Here is a 21043-nt window from a genome sequence, read left to right on the forward strand (position 1 = left end):
GGGACAGTGGAGGGTCTGGCTGCAGGTGAGGAAAAGAGTTTTCACCAACACGGGGCTCGGCCACTGAAAGAGGCCTCCCAGGGAAGTGGTCACGGTAGCAGGTTTTGTGAACCGCAGGAGTCCACAAAACGTCTGCGAAGTGCTTTCAGACACGTGCTTTGCTTTTTGGGGGTCAGCCAGAGCGATGGGCTCTGAGGTCAGCCAGCAACGGGCTGTGACCTCACAGGCCTCGCTGCTTATCTTGGGGCGCCGTCAGAGCCTGGCCCAGCCTGGCTCGTGCCTGGACTCCTGCTGAGCGTGTGTGCGAGGCTTGGAGTGCCGAGCAAGGATTTGTTGAGAGGAGTTGTTGGAGCTGTGCTGTGGGGCCGTCGGCAGCTGCTCTCAGTGCCCGTCCCCGCAGCCAGTGCCTGCGTTTCCCCGGCCCTGCCTGGCTCAGGCAGCCGGGGCTGTGCGGGGAGCGCTCGCAGCAGTGCAGGTGAGCTGTGCGGGGACACGTGCCCCGGGGCTGGGCTTGGGGTTTTGTCCTGCTGAGGGGCCGGGGCACTGCCGCTGCCCGCTCCGGCACAGCCACTGACCCTGGCCTCTCTCCTTCTTGCAGCACACAGCACCTGTGGCAGCGGCGCCAGCCAGGGGAAGCAGCTCCCCATCTGCAGCTCTCCCCAGCCCGCTGCAGCGAGCCGACGCCATGGCCAGTGAGGCCAAGGACGTCACCTGCCCTGTGTGCCAGGGGGCCCCCAAGGAGCCCAGCTACGTCCTCCCCTGTCTGCACCGCTTCTGCTTCGGGTGCATCATGCGCTGGGCCAAGAGAAGCAGCACCTGCCCCCTCTGCAGGCAGCGCATCACCTCCATCCTCTACTCCATCTGGGCGGAAGACGACTTCCTGGAGGTGCAGCTTGCCCCCGGCGCAGAGGCCCAAGCTGACAGCCAGCAGGACGAGCAGGGGGCTGCGGAGCCGGTGCCCCAGCCTGCCGTGGGAGGCCTCCTGCCCGAGGAATGGGCGGCCCTCTTCAGGGAGCACCTCGGTCCGCTGCGCTCCTGGGTGCGCCAGCAAGCCAGGGAGCTGTTCGACGCTGCCTGGTGGGACCAGGACATGCTGGAGGCCACCGTCATCGCTTGGCTGTGCCGCTGCGGGCTGGATGAGCAGGCCTTGGTGCAGGAGCTGCGGCCGTTGCTGCAGGGCCACAAGGTGAGCTTTGTGCAGCGGCTCATCTCCATCATGCTGCAGATATGCAGCGAGGAGTACCTGGAGCACCTGGGATTCCTGGAACCCCGTCCTGCCAGCCTGCAGTACAACGGCCCTGAGGTGGACCTCGAGGGCTCCCAAGACACCTGGGAGCCAGAGCTCGAGGGCTCCCAAGACACCTGGGAGCCAGAAGACAGCCCTGCGGCCATCCCCAGCCCTGCTGCCTCCCCCCGGGACACTCCTGCCAGCAGCCCGGAGGATTCTGACGTCGAGGAGCTGCCCAGCACCTCCAGTGCCGCCCTACCTGGGGGTCCTGGCCACCTGCCCACCGCACCCATCCCCGGGGATCAGGAGGAGCCCTTCTCAGAGCCGCGACGGGCGGCAGAAGAAGATGCTGTGGTGCAGGGCTGCAGCCATGAGCCCTCTCCTCCTGGCCAGGGCAGGGACAGCTCACCTGGGGGGCCCCGGCGCCCCCCGAAGAGGAGGGCCGACAGCAACCCGGACTCTCCCCAGCCCTGCAAGAGGCCCCGGCGCCTTTAGCAGGGCACATCTGGGGTTGTCATACAAATAAAAAGTTGTGACCCTGCCACAGATAGTGTCTTGGTCTTCTTCGTAGAATCACACAATCGTACGGGCATAGAAACACAGAGTGGCTCAGGTTGGAAGGGACCTCAAAGATCACCTAGCTCCACTCCCCCTGCCATGGCCGGCGATGCCACTGTGATATATGGCATAATAGTTTGTGTCAAGAAGATGGTTGATCTTAATAAAGAAGGGGGAGATGGGGGAGTGTGGCCATGGGGGTCGGCAAGCCCCATGGTTGGTGGCAACGTCAGACTCTTAACAATGGGCATGTAACATGCCTTTACATCAGGCATGTAAATAGAGTTTAGAGGGAATAAAGAAGGGTGATTCAGGAGATGCCATGCCGTCTTGGGTTGCTTCTTCTCCAGCCATTAAGGCCTGGAAGTTGCTGGGTGTTTGCTCTTGTTGTTATATGCAACGTATGTTATATGCAGACCTTGCTGATGCTGTTTCAAAATAATTAAAAAAGCAAGGTAGGAATTAAAATTATTTCACTTCTTGCGAACACAGAAGAGTGGCTTTTAAATTGGGGGAGAAAATACAGCAGAAAGAGCTCGAGGTTGGAGATGAGAAGGGTTTAATTAAAGGGAAGGGGAATGGGGAGAAAAAGAAACCAAAGAAACAATAAGGTCGCGGAAGCACAGAGAGAAGGAGGAAGAAATATTCTCTACTTCCCATCAACGAGCGATGTTCGGCCACGCACGTCCTGGGAAGCAGGGCCTCAAATCGCGTAGCGGTTGTTCAAGAGGAACAGCCCCCTCCCCCACGAGAGCCCCCCTGTTTATTGCTGAGTGTGACATCAGGTGCTCTGGAGTGTCCCTTTGATTGGCTGAGGGCAGCTGCCCTGGCGATGGCCCACCCCCAGCCTGCTGGCTCCTGGGGGCTGCGAAGGAGTCCTGATGCTGTGCCAGCACTGTGCGGCAATAGACACAGCACTGGAGTGACACCAGTGCTGTTCCAGCTCTGAGTGCAGAGCACAGCACTGTGGGGGCTGCTGCAGGGAACGATGACTCCAGCCCAGACAGACCCAACACAACCTTCACCCCTTAGTCCATGACATGCGTGTCACACTCAGGTCCCACACAGTTTAGTGTGTAGATTCTCTCAGCACCACTGTTCTCTGTCTGGTAAAGTATGTGTACGTCTGTACTTCTTTTCATTCCACAGGTCTTTCCCCAAAATGTCCATAGAAACATGAAAGCATGGTGGGTCCAGCTTCATCTGTTCCAGTGGTCACCCAGGGCAGGCAAAGTTGCTTTTCTTGTCACCAGCACCAGCTCAGCTCACATCACTGTTGCACTGCCCGCTTCCTTGCAAAGTTGACCTGTCGCTGGTTCTGCAGTGTCCTCCTACACCACATAACTTGGATTACAGATTAATTTTCTCCCAAGGCTAAACCTCCTTTGGGCACACACCTGATATCCCCATCTTTCTGCATTGCCCACCAGGTATAGCCTGGTCGTTGGGAGAAGACAATCCCACGAGTGGGGTCGCCTTTTCCCACGGCAGGGGCCACCCACACCGCCTTCCCCATCCACTTCCCCACACGCACTACGGGGACTTGAGCTTCTCCCACGGTGCGTAGGGGTTTTGTTTCGGCCGGACCAGGACGGCTGTCAGACCCCCTGTTGTTACTAGCCAAGTGGCCTCCGGTAGATTTCTATCCCAATGTTTCCACGTCCCAGCACCCAATGCTCGCAGCATAGATTTTAACGGTCCATTGTACCTCTCAACCTTCCCAGAGGCTCGTGGCTGATCAGGGATGTGATCCACCCACTCAATGCCGTGCCTCTTGGCCCAGGAGGTGACCAAATTGTTTCGGAAGTGACTCCCATTGTCGGACTCAATTCTCTCTGGTGTACCACGTCGCCACAGCACTTGCCTTTCCAGGCCCAAGATAGTGTTTCAGGCCGTGCCATGGTTTACGGGATACGTTTCCAGCCACCCAGTCGTTGCTTCCACCATGGCAAGTATGGACCGTTTGCCTTGGCGGGTTGGTGGGAGTGGTCCGACGTAGTCAATCTGCCAGGCCTCACCGCACCGAAATCCAAGGCATCTCGCCCTGTTCCAGGGAGACTTTACCCTCATGGCTCGTTTGACTGCAGCACAGATCTCACACTGATGGGTAACCTGTGTGATGGCCTCAAGGGTCAGGTCCAGCCCTCGGTCACGAGCCCATCTGGATGCGGCATCCCTCCCTAGATGTCCTGATGTTTCATGGGCCCATCGAGCTACAAACAGCTCACCCTTACGTCCCCAGTCCAGGTCCACCTGAGCCACTTCACTTTTCAAAGCTCGAGCCACTTCTTTGTTGTTCCGATGTTCTTCGGTGGCACGATTCTTAGGCATGTGGGCATCTACATGACGTACCTTTGCAGCCAGGTGTCCTACCCAGGCAGCGCTATCTTGCCACAGCGTAGCAGCCCAGATAGGCTTACCTCTGCGCTGCCAGTTCTGTTTCCGTTGCCGCAGCCACCCCCACAGAGCATTTGCCAGCATCCATGAGTCAGTGTAGAGATACAGTACTGGCCATTTTTCTCTTTCAGCAATTTCTAGGGCCAGTTGTAGAGCTTCATTTCTGCATACTGACTCAACTCACCTTCCCCTTCCTTCCACGGCCTCCACAACTCGTCGTGTGGGACTCCACACAGCAGCTTTCCACTACAGAGGGCCCCCTACCACACGGCAGGATCCGTCAGTGAACAACACCTACTGCTTTCTGTCTTCTGGCAACTCATTGTGTGCTGGTGCTTCTTCAGCACGAGTTACCTCTTCTGTCAGCACTCCGAAATCCACGCCCTGCGGCCAGTCCATGATCTCCTCCAGGATTCCCGGGCGCTTGGCTTTCCCCATTCGAGCCTGCTATGTAATTAACGCTACCCACTTCCTCCACAGTTGCATGGTGTGTAGTGGGGATTTTCCCTTTGAACATCCAATGTAACACAGGTAGCCGTGGGGCCAAGAGGAGTCGTGCTTCTGTACCAACAACTTCTGAAGCGGCTCGAATCCCCTCATATGCTGTTAATATTTCCTTTTCAGTTGGGGTGTAATTGGCTTCCTTGATAGCCCCGGCTCCAGAAGCCCAGAGGTCGACGTGGGAAGCAGGGCCTCAAAACGCGTAGCGGCTGTTGAGGAGGACAGCCCCCTTCCCCACGGGCGCCCCCCTTTTTATTGCTGAGTGTGGCATCAGGTGTTATGGAATATCCCTTTGGTTGGTTTAGGTCAGCTGCCCTGGCAATGGCCCCTCCCCATCACTTGCCCACCCCCATTGATTTCCTTTCATCAAGTGGTCAACCATCTGGTTGCCCAGGGGAAGCCAGCTGATGGCACCTGTTTGGATTTCAGCACAGCTTCGGATCTGTTTCTAAGCGTCTCCTTCTGGACAAATTGGGCAGCACTCAGCTAGAGCAATGCATAATGCGATGGGTGAACAAGGGGCTGACGGGTCGGGCTCCAAGGGTAATTGTAAATGGGGTCGCATCAGGGTGGCGGCCAGTCACTAGGGGCTTCCGCAGGCCTCCATTTTAGGGCCTGTTCTCTTCAGGGTTGTCCTGACTGACTCGCATGTAGGACTTGAGGGCAGATGGAGTCCATTTTTTAGGCATGATGCTGAACAGGAAGGAGTGGCTGACTCCATCAAGGGGACGAAGGCTTTGCAGAGAGATCTTGACAAATCAGAGAGCTGGGCAATCCCCAGCAATATGAGGTTTAGCAAGAGCGAGTGAGGGATTCCACGCCTGGCAAGGGGCAACCCTGGCGGTACGGACAGTCAGGGGGATGAGAGGCTGGAGCGCAGCCCTGCAGAGCGGGATCTGGGGGTTTTGGTCAACAGCAAGTTGAACGGGATTCAAGCAGCCAGGAGGGGAACCGCATCCTGGGCTGCCTCCAGTATGGTATCGCCAGCCGCTCGGGGGCAGGGATTGCTGTGCTCTGCTCCGCGCTCTTTCAGCGTCGCCTCGAGTCCTGCGTGCACTTCTGGCCAGCACACTAACAGAAGCGGTGAAGGATCTGGAGGGTAAGATGGATGAGGAGCACATGAGGTCTCCGTGTTTGTTCAGCCTGCACGAGACAGAGGAGAAGCCTCGTGGCGGCCTGCAGCTTCCTCACGAGGGGAGCAGAGGGGCCGGGGCTGAGCTCTGCTCTCTGGGGACACTGACAAAACTCGAGGGAATGGCAAGGAGATGGGACAGTGGAGGGTCTGGCTGCAGGTGAGGAAAAGAGTTTTCACCAACACGGGGCTCGGCCACTGAAAGAGGCCTCCCAGGGAAGTGGTCACGGTAGCAGGTTTTGTGAACCGCAGGAGTCCACAAAACGTCTGCGAAGTGCTTTCAGACACGTGCTTTGCTTTTTGGGGGTCAGCCAGAGCGATGGGCTCTGAGGTCAGCCAGCAACGGGCTGTGACCTCACAGGCCTCGCTGCTTATCTTGGGGCGCCGTCAGAGCCTGGCCCAGCCTGGCTCGTGCCTGGACTCCTGCTGAGCGTGTGTGCGAGGCTTGGAGTGCCGAGCAAGGATTTGTTGAGAGGAGTTGTTGGAGCTGTGCTGTGGGGCCGTCGGCAGCTGCTCTCAGTGCCCGTCCCCGCAGCCAGTGCCTGCGTTTCCCCGGCCCTGCCTGGCTCAGGCAGCCGGGGCTGTGCGGGGAGCGCTCGCAGCAGTGCAGGTGAGCTGTGCGGGGACACGTGCCCCGGGGCTGGGCTTGGGGTTTTGTCCTGCTGAGGGGCCGGGGCACTGCCGCTGCCCGCTCCGGCACAGCCACTGACCCTGGCCTCTCTCCTTCTTGCAGCACACAGCACCTGTGGCAGCGGCGCCAGCCAGGGGAAGCAGCTCCCCATCTGCAGCTCTCCCCAGCCCGCTGCAGCGAGCCGACGCCATGGCCAGTGAGGCCAAGGACGTCACCTGCCCTGTGTGCCAGGGGGCCCCCAAGGAGCCCAGCTACGTCCTCCCCTGTCTGCACCGCTTCTGCTTCGGGTGCATCATGCGCTGGGCCAAGAGAAGCAGCACCTGCCCCCTCTGCAGGCAGCGCATCACCTCCATCCTCTACTCCATCTGGGCGGAAGACGACTTCCTGGAGGTGCAGCTTGCCCCCGGCGCAGAGGCCCAAGCTGACAGCCAGCAGGACGAGCAGGGGGCTGCGGAGCCGGTGCCCCAGCCTGCCGTGGGAGGCCTCCTGCCCGAGGAATGGGCGGCCCTCTTCAGGGAGCACCTCGGTCCGCTGCGCTCCTGGGTGCGCCAGCAAGCCAGGGAGCTGTTCGACGCTGCCTGGTGGGACCAGGACATGCTGGAGGCCACCGTCATCGCTTGGCTGTGCCGCTGCGGGCTGGATGAGCAGGCCTTGGTGCAGGAGCTGCGGCCGTTGCTGCAGGGCCACAAGGTGAGCTTTGTGCAGCGGCTCATCTCCATCATGCTGCAGATATGCAGCGAGGAGTACCTGGAGCACCTGGGATTCCTGGAACCCCGTCCTGCCAGCCTGCAGTACAACGGCCCTGAGGTGGACCTCGAGGGCTCCCAAGACACCTGGGAGCCAGAAGACAGCCCTGCGGCCATCCCCAGCCCTGCTGCCTCCCCCCGGGACACTCCTGCCAGCAGCCCGGAGGATTCTGACGTCGAGGAGCTGCCCAGCACCTCCAGTGCCGCCCTACCTGGGGGTCCTGGCCACCTGCCCACCGCACCCATCCCCGGGGATCAGGAGGAGCCCTTCTCAGAGCCGCGACGGGCGGCAGAAGAAGATGCTGTGGTGCAGGGCTGCAGCCATGAGCCCTCTCCTCCTGGCCAGGGCAGGGACAGCTCACCTGGGGGGCCCCGGCGCCCCCCGAAGAGGAGGGCCGACAGCAACCCGGACTCTCCCCAGCCCTGCAAGAGGCCCCGGCGCCTTTAGCAGGGCACATCTGGGGTTGTCATACAAATAAAAAGTTGTGACCCTGCCACAGATAGTGTCTTGGTCTTCTTCGTAGAATCACACAATCGTACGGGCATAGAAACACAGAGTGGCTCAGGTTGGAAGGGACCTCAAAGATCACCTAGCTCCACTCCCCCTGCCATGGCCGGCGATGCCACTGTGATATATGGCATAATAGTTTGTGTCAAGAAGATGGTTGATCTTAATAAAGAAGGGGGAGATGGGGGAGTGTGGCCATGGGGGTCGGCAAGCCCCATGGTTGGTGGCAACGTCAGACTCTTAACAATGGGCATGTAACATGCCTTTACATCAGGCATGTAAATAGAGTTTAGAGGGAATAAAGAAGGGTGATTCAGGAGATGCCATGCCGTCTTGGGTTGCTTCTTCTCCAGCCATTAAGGCCTGGAAGTTGCTGGGTGTTTGCTCTTGTTGTTATATGCAACGTATGTTATATGCAGACCTTGCTGATGCTGTTTCAAAATAATTAAAAAAGCAAGGTAGGAATTAAAATTATTTCACTTCTTGCGAACACAGAAGAGTGGCTTTTAAATTGGGGGAGAAAATACAGCAGAAAGAGCTCGAGGTTGGAGATGAGAAGGGTTTAATTAAAGGGAAGGGGAATGGGGAGAAAAAGAAACCAAAGAAACAATAAGGTCGCGGAAGCACAGAGAGAAGGAGGAAGAAATATTCTCTACTTCCCATCAACGAGCGATGTTCGGCCACGCACGTCCTGGGAAGCAGGGCCTCAAATCGCGTAGCGGTTGTTCAAGAGGAACAGCCCCCTCCCCCACGAGAGCCCCCCTGTTTATTGCTGAGTGTGACATCAGGTGCTCTGGAGTGTCCCTTTGATTGGCTGAGGGCAGCTGCCCTGGCGATGGCCCACCCCCAGCCTGCTGGCTCCTGGGGGCTGCGAAGGAGTCCTGATGCTGTGCCAGCACTGTGCGGCAATAGACACAGCACTGGAGTGACACCAGTGCTGTTCCAGCTCTGAGTGCAGAGCACAGCACTGTGGGGGCTGCTGCAGGGAACGATGACTCCAGCCCAGACAGACCCAACACAACCTTCACCCCTTAGTCCATGACATGCGTGTCACACTCAGGTCCCACACAGTTTAGTGTGTAGATTCTCTCAGCACCACTGTTCTCTGTCTGGTAAAGTATGTGTACGTCTGTACTTCTTTTCATTCCACAGGTCTTTCCCCAAAATGTCCATAGAAACATGAAAGCATGGTGGGTCCAGCTTCATCTGTTCCAGTGGTCACCCAGGGCAGGCAAAGTTGCTTTTCTTGTCACCAGCACCAGCTCAGCTCACATCACTGTTGCACTGCCCGCTTCCTTGCAAAGTTGACCTGTCGCTGGTTCTGCAGTGTCCTCCTACACCACATAACTTGGATTACAGATTAATTTTCTCCCAAGGCTAAACCTCCTTTGGGCACACACCTGATATCCCCATCTTTCTGCATTGCCCACCAGGTATAGCCTGGTCGTTGGGAGAAGACAATCCCACGAGTGGGGTCGCCTTTTCCCACGGCAGGGGCCACCCACACCGCCTTCCCCATCCACTTCCCCACACGCACTACGGGGACTTGAGCTTCTCCCACGGTGCGTAGGGGTTTTGTTTCGGCCGGACCAGGACGGCTGTCAGACCCCCTGTTGTTACTAGCCAAGTGGCCTCCGGTAGATTTCTATCCCAATGTTTCCACGTCCCAGCACCCAATGCTCGCAGCATAGATTTTAACGGTCCATTGTACCTCTCAACCTTCCCAGAGGCTCGTGGCTGATCAGGGATGTGATCCACCCACTCAATGCCGTGCCTCTTGGCCCAGGAGGTGACCAAATTGTTTCGGAAGTGACTCCCATTGTCGGACTCAATTCTCTCTGGTGTACCACGTCGCCACAGCACTTGCCTTTCCAGGCCCAAGATAGTGTTTCAGGCCGTGCCATGGTTTACGGGATACATTTCCAGCCACCCAGTCGTTGCTTCCACCATGGCAAGTATGGACCGTTTGCCTTGGCGGGTTGGTGGGAGTGGTCCGACGTAGTCAATCTGCCAGGCCTCACCGCACCGAAATCCAAGGCATCTCGCCCTGTTCCAGGGAGACTTTACCCTCATGGCTCGTTTGACTGCAGCACAGATCTCACACTGATGGGTAACCTGTGTGATGGCCTCAAGGGTCAGGTCCAGCCCTCGGTCACGAGCCCATCTGGATGCGGCATCCCTCCCTAGATGTCCTGATGTTTCATGGGCCCATCGAGCTACAAACAGCTCACCCTTACGTCCCCAGTCCAGGTCCACCTGAGCCACTTCACTTTTCAAAGCTCGAGCCACTTCTTTGTTGTTCCGATGTTCTTCGGTGGCACGATTCTTAGGCATGTGGGCATCTACATGACGTACCTTTGCAGCCAGGTGTCCTACCCAGGCAGCGCTATCTTGCCACAGCGTAGCAGCCCAGATAGGCTTACCTCTGCGCTGCCAGTTCTGTTTCCGTTGCCGCAGCCACCCCCACAGAGCATTTGCCAGCATCCATGAGTCAGTGTAGAGATACAGTACTGGCCATTTTTCTCTTTCAGCAATTTCTAGGGCCAGTTGTAGAGCTTCATTTCTGCATACTGACTCAACTCACCTTCCCCTTCCTTCCACGGCCTCCACAACTCGTCGTGTGGGACTCCACACAGCAGCTTTCCACTACAGAGGGCCCCCTACCACACGGCAGGATCCGTCAGTGAACAACACCTACTGCTTTCTGTCTTCTGGCAACTCATTGTGTGCTGGTGCTTCTTCAGCACGAGTTACCTCTTCTGTCAGCACTCCGAAATCCACGCCCTGCGGCCAGTCCATGATCTCCTCCAGGATTCCCGGGCGCTTGGCTTTCCCCATTCGAGCCTGCTATGTAATTAACGCTACCCACTTCCTCCACAGTTGCATGGTGTGTAGTGGGGATTTTCCCTTTGAACATCCAATGTAACACAGGTAGCCGTGGGGCCAAGAGGAGTCGTGCTTCTGTACCAACAACTTCTGAAGCGGCTCGAATCCCCTCATATGCTGTTAATATTTCCTTTTCAGTTGGGGTGTAATTGGCTTCCTTGATAGCCCCGGCTCCAGAAGCCCAGAGGTCGACGTGGGAAGCAGGGCCTCAAAACGCGTAGCGGCTGTTGAGGAGGACAGCCCCCTTCCCCACGGGCGCCCCCCTTTTTATTGCTGAGTGTGGCATCAGGTGTTATGGAATATCCCTTTGGTTGGTTTAGGTCAGCTGCCCTGGCAATGGCCCCTCCCCATCACTTGCCCACCCCCATTGATTTCCTTTCATCAAGTGGTCAACCATCTGGTTGCCCAGGGGAAGCCAGCTGATGGCACCTGTTTGGATTTCAGCACAGCTTCGGATCTGTTTCTAAGCGTCTCCTTCTGGACAAATTGGGCAGCACTCAGCTAGAGCAATGCATAATGCGATGGGTGAACAAGGGGCTGACGGGTCGGGCTCCAAGGGTAATTGTAAATGGGGTCGCATCAGGGTGGCGGCCAGTCACTAGGGGCTTCCGCAGGCCTCCATTTTAGGGCCTGTTCTCTTCAGGGTTGTCCTGACTGACTCGCATGTAGGACTTGAGGGCAGATGGAGTCCATTTTTTAGGCATGATGCTGAACAGGAAGGAGTGGCTGACTCCATCAAGGGGACGAAGGCTTTGCAGAGAGATCTTGACAAATCAGAGAGCTGGGCAATCCCCAGCAATATGAGGTTTAGCAAGAGCGAGTGAGGGATTCCACGCCTGGCAAGGGGCAACCCTGGCGGTACGGACAGTCAGGGGGATGAGAGGCTGGAGCGCAGCCCTGCAGAGCGGGATCTGGGGGTTTTGGTCAACAGCAAGTTGAACGGGATTCAAGCAGCCAGGAGGGGAACCGCATCCTGGGCTGCCTCCAGTATGGTATCGCCAGCCGCTCGGGGGCAGGGATTGCTGTGCTCTGCTCCGCGCTCTTTCAGCGTCGCCTCGAGTCCTGCGTGCACTTCTGGCCAGCACACTAACAGAAGCGGTGAAGGATCTGGAGGGTAAGATGGATGAGGAGCACATGAGGTCTCCGTGTTTGTTCAGCCTGCACGAGACAGAGGAGAAGCCTCGTGGCGGCCTGCAGCTTCCTCACGAGGGGAGCAGAGGGGCCGGGGCTGAGCTCTGCTCTCTGGGGACACTGACAAAACTCGAGGGAATGGCAAGGAGATGGGACAGTGGAGGGTCTGGCTGCAGGTGAGGAAAAGAGTTTTCACCAACACGGGGCTCGGCCACTGAAAGAGGCCTCCCAGGGAAGTGGTCACGGTAGCAGGTTTTGTGAACCGCAGGAGTCCACAAAACGTCTGCGAAGTGCTTTCAGACACGTGCTTTGCTTTTTGGGGGTCAGCCAGAGCGATGGGCTCTGAGGTCAGCCAGCAACGGGCTGTGACCTCACAGGCCTCGCTGCTTATCTTGGGGCGCCGTCAGAGCCTGGCCCAGCCTGGCTCGTGCCTGGACTCCTGCTGAGCGTGTGTGCGAGGCTTGGAGTGCCGAGCAAGGATTTGTTGAGAGGAGTTGTTGGAGCTGTGCTGTGGGGCCGTCGGCAGCTGCTCTCAGTGCCCGTCCCCGCAGCCAGTGCCTGCGTTTCCCCGGCCCTGCCTGGCTCAGGCAGCCGGGGCTGTGCGGGGAGCGCTCGCAGCAGTGCAGGTGAGCTGTGCGGGGACACGTGCCCCGGGGCTGGGCTTGGGGTTTTGTCCTGCTGAGGGGCCGGGGCACTGCCGCTGCCCGCTCCGGCACAGCCACTGACCCTGGCCTCTCTCCTTCTTGCAGCACACAGCACCTGTGGCAGCGGCGCCAGCCAGGGGAAGCAGCTCCCCATCTGCAGCTCTCCCCAGCCCGCTGCAGCGAGCCGACGCCATGGCCAGTGAGGCCAAGGACGTCACCTGCCCTGTGTGCCAGGGGGCCCCCAAGGAGCCCAGCTACGTCCTCCCCTGTCTGCACCGCTTCTGCTTCGGGTGCATCATGCGCTGGGCCAAGAGAAGCAGCACCTGCCCCCTCTGCAGGCAGCGCATCACCTCCATCCTCTACTCCATCTGGGCGGAAGACGACTTCCTGGAGGTGCAGCTTGCCCCCGGCGCAGAGGCCCAAGCTGACAGCCAGCAGGACGAGCAGGGGGCTGCGGAGCCGGTGCCCCAGCCTGCCGTGGGAGGCCTCCTGCCCGAGGAATGGGCGGCCCTCTTCAGGGAGCACCTCGGTCCGCTGCGCTCCTGGGTGCGCCAGCAAGCCAGGGAGCTGTTCGACGCTGCCTGGTGGGACCAGGACATGCTGGAGGCCACCGTCATCGCTTGGCTGTGCCGCTGCGGGCTGGATGAGCAGGCCTTGGTGCAGGAGCTGCGGCCGTTGCTGCAGGGCCACAAGGTGAGCTTTGTGCAGCGGCTCATCTCCATCATGCTGCAGATATGCAGCGAGGAGTACCTGGAGCACCTGGGATTCCTGGAACCCCGTCCTGCCAGCCTGCAGTACAACGGCCCTGAGGTGGACCTCGAGGGCTCCCAAGACACCTGGGAGCCAGAAGACAGCCCTGCGGCCATCCCCAGCCCTGCTGCCTCCCCCCGGGACACTCCTGCCAGCAGCCCGGAGGATTCTGACGTCGAGGAGCTGCCCAGCACCTCCAGTGCCGCCCTACCTGGGGGTCCTGGCCACCTGCCCACCGCACCCATCCCCGGGGATCAGGAGGAGCCCTTCTCAGAGCCGCGACGGGCGGCAGAAGAAGATGCTGTGGTGCAGGGCTGCAGCCATGAGCCCTCTCCTCCTGGCCAGGGCAGGGACAGCTCACCTGGGGGGCCCCGGCGCCCCCCGAAGAGGAGGGCCGACAGCAACCCGGACTCTCCCCAGCCCTGCAAGAGGCCCCGGCGCCTTTAGCAGGGCACATCTGGGGTTGTCATACAAATAAAAAGTTGTGACCCTGCCACAGATAGTGTCTTGGTCTTCTTCGTAGAATCACACAATCGTACGGGCATAGAAACACAGAGTGGCTCAGGTTGGAAGGGACCTCAAAGATCACCTAGCTCCACTCCCCCTGCCATGGCCGGCGATGCCACTGTGATATATGGCATAATAGTTTGTGTCAAGAAGATGGTTGATCTTAATAAAGAAGGGGGAGATGGGGGAGTGTGGCCATGGGGGTCGGCAAGCCCCATGGTTGGTGGCAACGTCAGACTCTTAACAATGGGCATGTAACATGCCTTTACATCAGGCATGTAAATAGAGTTTAGAGGGAATAAAGAAGGGTGATTCAGGAGATGCCATGCCGTCTTGGGTTGCTTCTTCTCCAGCCATTAAGGCCTGGAAGTTGCTGGGTGTTTGCTCTTGTTGTTATATGCAACGTATGTTATATGCAGACCTTGCTGATGCTGTTTCAAAATAATTAAAAAAGCAAGGTAGGAATTAAAATTATTTCACTTCTTGCGAACACAGAAGAGTGGCTTTTAAATTGGGGGAGAAAATACAGCAGAAAGAGCTCGAGGTTGGAGATGAGAAGGGTTTAATTAAAGGGAAGGGGAATGGGGAGAAAAAGAAACCAAAGAAACAATAAGGTCGCGGAAGCACAGAGAGAAGGAGGAAGAAATATTCTCTACTTCCCATCAACGAGCGATGTTCGGCCACGCACGTCCTGGGAAGCAGGGCCTCAAATCGCGTAGCGGTTGTTCAAGAGGAACAGCCCCCTCCCCCACGAGAGCCCCCCTGTTTATTGCTGAGTGTGACATCAGGTGCTCTGGAGTGTCCCTTTGATTGGCTGAGGGCAGCTGCCCTGGCGATGGCCCACCCCCAGCCTGCTGGCTCCTGGGGGCTGCGAAGGAGTCCTGATGCTGTGCCAGCACTGTGCGGCAATAGACACAGCACTGGAGTGACACCAGTGCTGTTCCAGCTCTGAGTGCAGAGCACAGCACTGTGGGGGCTGCTGCAGGGAACGATGACTCCAGCCCAGACAGACCCAACACAACCTTCACCCCTTAGTCCATGACATGCGTGTCACACTCAGGTCCCACACAGTTTAGTGTGTAGATTCTCTCAGCACCACTGTTCTCTGTCTGGTAAAGTATGTGTACGTCTGTACTTCTTTTCATTCCACAGGTCTTTCCCCAAAATGTCCATAGAAACATGAAAGCATGGTGGGTCCAGCTTCATCTGTTCCAGTGGTCACCCAGGGCAGGCAAAGTTGCTTTTCTTGTCACCAGCACCAGCTCAGCTCACATCACTGTTGCACTGCCCGCTTCCTTGCAAAGTTGACCTGTCGCTGGTTCTGCAGTGTCCTCCTACACCACATAACTTGGATTACAGATTAATTTTCTCCCAAGGCTAAACCTCCTTTGGGCACACACCTGATATCCCCATCTTTCTGCATTGCCCACCAGGTATAGCCTGGTCGTTGGGAGAAGACAATCCCACGAGTGGGGTCGCCTTTTCCCACGGCAGGGGCCACCCACACCGCCTTCCCCATCCACTTCCCCACACGCACTACGGGGACTTGAGCTTCTCCCACGGTGCGTAGGGGTTTTGTTTCGGCCGGACCAGGACGGCTGTCAGACCCCCTGTTGTTACTAGCCAAGTGGCCTCCGGTAGATTTCTATCCCAATGTTTCCACGTCCCAGCACCCAATGCTCGCAGCATAGATTTTAACGGTCCATTGTACCTCTCAACCTTCCCAGAGGCTCGTGGCTGATCAGGGATGTGATCCACCCACTCAATGCCGTGCCTCTTGGCCCAGGAGGTGACCAAATTGTTTCGGAAGTGACTCCCATTGTCGGACTCAATTCTCTCTGGTGTACCACGTCGCCACAGCACTTGCCTTTCCAGGCCCAAGATAGTGTTTCAGGCCGTGCCATGGTTTACGGGATACGTTTCCAGCCACCCAGTCGTTGCTTCCACCATGGCAAGTATGGACCGTTTGCCTTGGCGGGTTGGTGGGAGTGGTCCGACGTAGTCAATCTGCCAGGCCTCACCGCACCGAAATCCAAGGCATCTCGCCCTGTTCCAGGGAGACTTTACCCTCATGGCTCGTTTGACTGCAGCACAGATCTCACACTGATGGGTAACCTGTGTGATGGCCTCAAGGGTCAGGTCCAGCCCTCGGTCACGAGCCCATCTGGATGCGGCATCCCTCCCTAGATGTCCTGATGTTTCATGGGCCCATCGAGCTACAAACAGCTCACCCTTACGTCCCCAGTCCAGGTCCACCTGAGCCACTTCACTTTTCAAAGCTCGAGCCACTTCTTTGTTGTTCCGATGTTCTTCGGTGGCACGATTCTTAGGCATGTGGGCATCTACATGACGTACCTTTGCAGCCAGGTGTCCTACCCAGGCAGCGCTATCTTGCCACAGCGTAGCAGCCCAGATAGGCTTACCTCTGCGCTGCCAGTTCTGTTTCCGTTGCCGCAGCCACCCCCACAGAGCATTTGCCAGCATCCATGAGTCAGTGTAGAGATACAGTACTGGCCATTTTTCTCTTTCAGCAATTTCTAGGGCCAGTTGTAGAGCTTCATTTCTGCATACTGACTCAACTCACCTTCCCCTTCCTTCCACGGCCTCCACAACTCGTCGTGTGGGACTCCACACAGCAGCTTTCCACTACAGAGGGCCCCCTACCACACGGCAGGATCCGTCAGTGAACAACACCTACTGCTTTCTGTCTTCTGGCAACTCATTGTGTGCTGGTGCTTCTTCAGCACGAGTTACCTCTTCTGTCAGCACTCCGAAATCCACGCCCTGCGGCCAGTCCATGATCTCCTCCAGGATTCCCGGGCGCTTGGCTTTCCCCATTCGAGCCTGCTATGTAATTAACGCTACCCACTTCCTCCACAGTTGCATGGTGTGTAGTGGGGATTTTCCCTTTGAACATCCAATGTAACACAGGTAGCCGTGGGGCCAAGAGGAGTCGTGCTTCTGTACCAACAACTTCTGAAGCGGCTCGAATCCCCTCATATGCTGTTAATATTTCCTTTTCAGTTGGGGTGTAATTGGCTTCCTTGATAGCCCCGGCTCCAGAAGCCCAGAGGTCGACGTGGGAAGCAGGGCCTCAAAACGCGTAGCGGCTGTTGAGGAGGACAGCCCCCTTCCCCACGGGCGCCCCCCTTTTTATTGCTGAGTGTGGCATCAGGTGTTATGGAATATCCCTTTGGTTGGTTTAGGTCAGCTGCCCTGGCAATGGCCCCTCCCCATCACTTGCCCACCCCCATTGATTTCCTTTCATCAAGTGGTCAACCATCTGGTTGCCCAGGGGAAGCCAGCTGATGGCACCTGTTTGGATTTCAGCACAGCTTCGGATCTGTTTCTAAGCGTCTCCTTCTGGACAAATTGGGCAGCACTCAGCTAGAGCAATGCATAATGCGATGGGTGAACAAGGGGCTGACGGGTCGGGCTCCAAGGGTAATTGTAAATGGGGTCGCATCAGGGTGGCGGCCAGTCACTAGGGGCTTCCGCAGGCCTCCATTTTAGGGCCTGTTCTCTTCAGGGTTGTCCTGACTGACTCGCATGTAGGACTTGAGGGCAGATGGAGTCCATTTTTTAGGCATGATGCTGAACAGGAAGGAGTGGCTGACTCCATCAAGGGGACGAAGGCTTTGCAGAGAGATCTTGACAAATCAGAGAGCTGGGCAATCCCCAGCAATATGAGGTTTAGCAAGAGCGAGTGAGGGATTCCACGCCTGGCAAGGGGCAACCCTGGCGGTACGGACAGTCAGGGGGATGAGAGGCTGGAGCGCAGCCCTGCAGAGCGGGATCTGGGGGTTTTGGTCAACAGCAAGTTGAACGGGATTCAAGCAGCCAGGAGGGGAACCGCATCCTGGGCTGCCTCCAGTATGGTATCGCCAGCCGCTCGGGGGCAGGGATTGCTGTGCTCTGCTCCGCGCTCTTTCAGCGTCGCCTCGAGTCCTGCGTGCACTTCTGGCCAGCACACTAACAGAAGCGGTGAAGGATCTGGAGGGTAAGATGGATGAGGAGCACATGAGGTCTCCGTGTTTGTTCAGCCTGCACGAGACAGAGGAGAAGCCTCGTGGCGGCCTGCAGCTTCCTCACGAGGGGAGCAGAGGGGCCGGGGCTGAGCTCTGCTCTCTGGGGACACTGACAAAACTCGAGGGAATGGCAAGGAGATGGGACAGTGGAGGGTCTGGCTGCAGGTGAGGAAAAGAGTTTTCACCAACACGGGGCTCGGCCACTGAAAGAGGCCTCCCAGGGAAGTGGTCACGGTAGCAGGTTTTGTGAACCGCAGGAGTCCACAAAACGTCTGCGAAGTGCTTTCAGACACGTGCTTTGCTTTTTGGGGGTCAGCCAGAGCGATGGGCTCTGAGGTCAGCCAGCAACGGGCTGTGACCTCACAGGCCTCGCTGCTTATCTTGGGGCGCCGTCAGAGCCTGGCCCAGCCTGGCTCGTGCCTGGACTCCTGCTGAGCGTGTGTGCGAGGCTTGGAGTGCCGAGCAAGGATTTGTTGAGAGGAGTTGTTGGAGCTGTGCTGTGGGGCCGTCGGCAGCTGCTCTCAGTGCCCGTCCCCGCAGCCAGTGCCTGCGTTTCCCCGGCCCTGCCTGGCTCAGGCAGCCGGGGCTGTGCGGGGAGCGCTCGCAGCAGTGCAGGTGAGCTGTGCGGGGACACGTGCCCCGGGGCTGGGCTTGGGGTTTTGTCCTGCTGAGGGGCCGGGGCACTGCCGCTGCCCGCTCCGGCACAGCCACTGACCCTGGCCTCTCTCCTTCTTGCAGCACACAGCACCTGTGGCAGCGGCGCCAGCCAGGGGAAGCAGCTCCCCATCTGCAGCTCTCCCCAGCCCGCTGCAGCGAGCCGACGCCATGGCCAGTGAGGCCAAGGACGTCACCTGCCCTGTGTGCCAGGGGGCCCCCAAGGAGCCCAGCTACGTCCTCCCCTGTCTGCACCGCTTCTGCTTCGGGTGCATCATGCGCTGGGCCAAGAGAAGCAGCACCTGCCCCCTCTGCAGGCAGCGCATCACCTCCATCCTCTACTCCATCTGGGCGGAAGACGACTTCCTGGAGGTGCAGCTTGCCCCCGGCGCAGAGGCCCAAGCTGACAGCCAGCAGGACGAGCAGGGGGCTGCGGAGCCGGTGCCCCAGCCTGCCGTGGGAGGCCTCCTGCCCGAGGAATGGGCGGCCCTCTTCAGGGAGCACCTCGGTCCGCTGCGCTCCTGGGTGCGCCAGCAAGCCAGGGAGCTGTTCGACGCTGCCTGGTGGGACCAGGACATGCTGGAGGCCACCGTCATCGCTTGGCTGTGCCGCTGCGGGCTGGATGAGCAGGCCTTGGTGCAGGAGCTGCGGCCGTTGCTGCAGGGCCACAAGGTGAGCTTTGTGCAGCGGCTCATCTCCATCATGCTGCAGATATGCAGCGAGGAGTACCTGGAGCACCTGGGATTCCTGGAACCCCGTCCTGCCAGCCTGCAGTACAACGGCCCTGAGGTGGACCTCGAGGGCTCCCAAGACACCTGGGAGCCAGAAGACAGCCCTGCGGCCATCCCCAGCCCTGCTGCCTCCCCCCGGGACACTCCTGCCAGCAGCCCGGAGGATTCTGACGTCGAGGAGCTGCCCAGCACCTCCAGTGCCGCCCTACCTGGGGGTCCTGGCCACCTGCCCACCGCACCCATCCCCGGGGATCAGGAGGAGCCCTTCTCAGAGCCGCGACGGGCGGCAGAAGAAGATGCTGTGGTGCAGGGCTGCAGCCATGAGCCCTCTCCTCCTGGCCAGGGCAGGGACAGCTCACCTGGGGGGCCCCGGCGCCCCCCGAAGAGGAGGGCCGACAGCAACCCGGACTCTCCCCAGCCCTGCAAGAGGCCCCGGCGCCTTTAGCAGGGCACATCTGGGGTTGTCATACAAATAAAAAGTTGTGACCCTGCCACAGATAGTGTCTTGGTCTTCTTCGTAGAATCACACAATCGTACGGGCATAGAAACACAGAGTGGCTCAGGTTGGAAGGGACCTCAAAGATCACCTAGCTCCACTCCCCCTGCCATGGCCGGCGATGCCACTGTGATATATGGCATAATAGTTTGTGTCAAGAAGATGGTTGATCTTAATAAAGAAGGGGGAGATGGGGGAGTGTGGCCATGGGGGTCGGCAAGCCCCATGGTTGGTGGCAACGTCAGACTCTTAACAATGGGCATGTAACATGCCTTTACATCAGGCATGTAAATAGAGTTTAGAGGGAATAAAGAAGGGTGATTCAGGAGATGCCATGCCGTCTTGGGTTGCTTCTTCTCCAGCCATTAAGGCCTGGAAGTTGCTGGGTGTTTGCTCTTGTTGTTATATGCAACGTATGTTATATGCAGACCTTGCTGATGCTGTTTCAAAATAATTAAAAAAGCAAGGTAGGAATTAAAATTATTTCACTTCTTGCGAACACAGAAGAGTGGCTTTTAAATTGGGGGAGAAAATACAGCAGAAAGAGCTCGAGGTTGGAGATGAGAAGGGTTTAATTAAAGGGAAGGGGAATGGGGAGAAAAAGAAACCAAAGAAACAATAAGGTCGCGGAAGCACAGAGAGAAGGAGGAAGAAATATTCTCTACTTCCCATCAACGAGCGATGTTCGGCCACGCACGTCCTGGGAAGCAGGGCCTCAAATCGCGTAGCGGTTGTTCAAGAGGAACAGCCCCCTCCCCCACGAGAGCCCCCCTGTTTATTGCTGAGTGTGACATCAGGTGCTCTGGAGTGTCCCTTTGATTGGCTGAGGGCAGCTGCCCTGGCGATGGCCCACCCCCAGCCTGCTGGCTCCTGGGGGCTGCGAAGGAGTCCTGATGCTGTGCCAGCACTGTGCGGCAATAGACACAGCACTGGAGTGACACCAGTGCTGTTCCAGCTCTGAGTGCAGAGCACAGCACTGTGGGGGCTGCTGCAGGGAACGATGACTCCAGCCCAGACAGACCCAACACAACCTTCACCCCTTAGTCCATGACATGCGTGTCACACTCAGGTCCCACACAGTTTAGTGTGTAGATTCTCTCAGCACCACTGTTCTCTGTCTGGTAAAGTATGTGTACGTCTGTACTTCTTTTCATTCCACAGGTCTTTCCCCAAAATGTCCATAGAAACATGAAAGCATGGTGGGTCCAGCTTCATCTGTTCCAGTGGTCACCCAGGGCAGGCAAAGTTGCTTTTCTTGTCACCAGCACCAGCTCAGCTCACATCACTGTTGCACTGCCCGCTTCCTTGCAAAGTTGACCTGTCGCTGGTTCTGCAGTGTCCTCCTACACCACATAACTTGGATTACAGATTAATTTTCTCCCAAGGCTAAACCTCCTTTGGGCACACACCTGATATCCCCATCTTTCTGCATTGCCCACCAGGTATAGCCTGGTCGTTGGGAGAAGACAATCCCACGAGTGGGGTCGCCTTTTCCCACGGCAGGGGCCACCCACA

General features: G+C 58.0%; 4 protein-coding genes across 4 annotated transcripts; all 4 read left to right on the forward strand.

Annotated features, from left to right (window-relative positions):
- The first annotated feature begins 685 nt into the window (after positions 1–685).
- Positions 686–1723, forward strand: LOC137849212 (polycomb group RING finger protein 2-like). The gene has a single exon (XM_068668713.1). It carries the CDS (start codon positions 686–688, stop codon positions 1721–1723), a length of 1038 nt encoding a protein of 345 aa, XP_068524814.1.
- A 4913-nt stretch (positions 1724–6636) lies between these two features.
- Positions 6637–7641, forward strand: LOC137849213 (polycomb group RING finger protein 2-like). The gene has a single exon (XM_068668714.1). It carries the CDS (start codon positions 6637–6639, stop codon positions 7639–7641), a length of 1005 nt encoding a protein of 334 aa, XP_068524815.1.
- A 4913-nt stretch (positions 7642–12554) lies between these two features.
- LOC137849215 (polycomb group RING finger protein 2-like) lies at positions 12555–13559 on the forward strand. The gene has a single exon (XM_068668715.1). It carries the CDS (start codon positions 12555–12557, stop codon positions 13557–13559), a length of 1005 nt encoding a protein of 334 aa, XP_068524816.1.
- A 4913-nt stretch (positions 13560–18472) lies between these two features.
- Positions 18473–19477, forward strand: LOC137849216 (polycomb group RING finger protein 2-like). The gene has a single exon (XM_068668716.1). It carries the CDS (start codon positions 18473–18475, stop codon positions 19475–19477), a length of 1005 nt encoding a protein of 334 aa, XP_068524817.1.
- The last annotated feature ends 1566 nt before the right edge of the window (positions 19478–21043 follow it).

The sequence above is a fragment of the Anas acuta genome, unplaced genomic scaffold (genome assembly GCF_963932015.1).
Source record: "Anas acuta unplaced genomic scaffold, bAnaAcu1.1 SCAFFOLD_226, whole genome shotgun sequence".
In the NCBI taxonomy this organism is placed as follows: Eukaryota; Metazoa; Chordata; class Aves; order Anseriformes; family Anatidae; genus Anas; species Anas acuta.